Below are 2,200 nucleotides of genomic sequence, written 5' to 3' on the forward strand. Positions count from 1 at the left end.
GAGTTTGCAGGTGGGTTGGAGATGATCTAATAATGAAACAAACACTAAGGTCTTGTTTGATTATAAATTATTTAAATAACTAAAAAAAATCAAACATCACCTCGTTCCTTTTTTTTTATTTATCAAATTAATTAATTCATTAATTAAAATACCATATATTTAAATTTTTTATTTTGTTTATATATAATAATACACTAATTTTTTTTATAAAAAAAAACATTAGTAACTCTTCAAAATTATTATCAATCATAATTTTTTTTATAACCTGAACAAGCTCAGGCAAAACCCATATTGCACTACTCAGCCATATTCACTACTCAGCCAATCTGATGCGGTTCCAAATAAACAACCCTGAGCGCGGATAAGATGGTTTGAGTAGCAGAAGACACGTGAACCTAACACGTGGCATGTATCTAAGGTGTGGTAGAGAAGTACATAGCAAGATGACAAACCGACAATTTCTGAGACCCCAATCAATGAAATTTGATCTTGTATACTTTTTATATAATAAATAAATCTTGACCGACATCTAAAGTAGGAACTAAGTTAATCGAGAAAGTATTTATTGATGTCGACGGTCACAACTTCGTAATCCACATACACGGCACAACAGATGCCATCACCCATCACCAGATCTTCAACACGTGTCCCACCATCCCACATCTTATTCACATATAAATACTGTAAAAGTTGGTCACACTTCAAATCAATTATCAAAATAACAAATAATGAGTCGATTTTGGACCTTTCTAATTCACGCCCATTCCCTTGCAGGGCCTGTGACTATGCTTCTTTGGCCTTTGTATGCTTCTGTTATAGCTATTGAATCTCCATCTAAGGAGGATGATGAACAATGGCTTGCATATTGGATTCTCTATTCCTTTCTTACTCTTCTTGAGATGCTCATTCAACCTCTCTTAGAATGGATACCCATTTGGTATGACTTGAAGTTGGCACTGGTGGCTTGGCTTGTTTTGCCGCAGTTTAGAGGGGCAGCTTTCCTTTATGAGAGATTTGTTAGAGAGAAAATCATTAATAGGTTTGGCTTAGCTGGAAATCATCAGAGGAGGAACAAACAGTTGTCTCCTAATGGAAAGGGAAAGAATAAGTCGGATGACTTCATCGCATCTAAGAAGGTATTCTTTTCTTCATCTCTTGTAATCCAAAACTTTAGAGCATGTTTAATGTGGGTTATAATCCAAAACTATAGAGTATCCTTGATGTGGGTAATTTGAAAACTAAATCTTTTTTGACCTAAAAGAAAAAAAAAAGAGAGGGAGTTAATTGGGTTATTGGGTATGATCAAAATGTTTTATTTTTAATATTTTAGCATGTTATAAGGATCAAGAAAAGAGTAATTTTGATGTTATTTTGATTAAATTGAGTAATCCCAAATCAAACTATCTTCTCTAAATGAGATGGTGAACATGTAATAACAAATTTAAGATATTTGGATGCAGGGGGAGCAAGAAACTTACTGAAAGGGAAGGGAAGGGAAGGGAAGATGAGAATGAATATTTAAGATAGAAAAACTGTTTCTTTTGATGAGTCTAGAATCTAAGAGTACTTTGACCTAATCTCTTGTTTGGTTTGTGCTTCTCTCAACAACTACACTTCTTCCAGTGTATTGTAGTGAACTTTTGCTTGTAAATTAAAGCTCTATGTAGTTACCTCCTTCCTTTTGAAGTTGTTTTGTGAGTTATTTTATTAACTTTATCAAACCAATTACATATTGTTAGTAAGAATCAAAATAGATGTGAAACAGATTTAGAAGAATGAAAATTGAGCAGGGTAAACTGCCTATGTTCTTTTGTGCTGTATATTTGGGTTGGGTTGGGTTGGGTTGATCACCCCTACTGTTACGGAGAATAGCAAAATTGTGCGATGAAAGTCTTTGGTGAGGATGAACCTAAACTATAAGAATGAAGTTTCAAGGTGAGATTATGTGAAAGGTGAGATTATGTGAAAGACTTTGAAAAGTGAAATGAGGGGAGATGAACCTAAAATAAGAAAGAAGTTTGAATGTTAACTATGTTTTCAAAAGAGGAACGATCAACCTAAACTGAGAAAGAAGAAGAAGAACCTAAACTAAGAAGGAAGTTGGAATGTTAACTCTGTTTTAAAAATTGATGAATCCTCCGTTTGTGTTTAATTAAAATTAGGAAAGAAGCTTGCGGCACTAGTTGACACTTGCCAATTA

The 2,200-nt window shown here is 33.7% G+C and overlaps 1 protein-coding gene across 1 annotated transcript; it reads left to right on the forward strand.

The window, feature by feature from the left end:
• The first annotated feature begins 720 nt into the window (after positions 1-720).
• LOC124936560 (HVA22-like protein e) lies at positions 721-1,686 on the forward strand. Its single transcript, XM_047477069.1, has one exon. The coding sequence runs from the start codon at positions 729-731 to the stop codon at positions 1,233-1,235; it is 507 nt and encodes a 168-aa protein (XP_047333025.1). The 5' UTR covers positions 721-728; the 3' UTR covers positions 1,236-1,686.
• The last annotated feature ends 514 nt before the right edge of the window (positions 1,687-2,200 follow it).

This window comes from Impatiens glandulifera, chromosome 4 (assembly GCF_907164915.1).
Source record: "Impatiens glandulifera chromosome 4, dImpGla2.1, whole genome shotgun sequence".
Classification (NCBI taxonomy): Eukaryota; Viridiplantae; Streptophyta; class Magnoliopsida; order Ericales; family Balsaminaceae; genus Impatiens; species Impatiens glandulifera.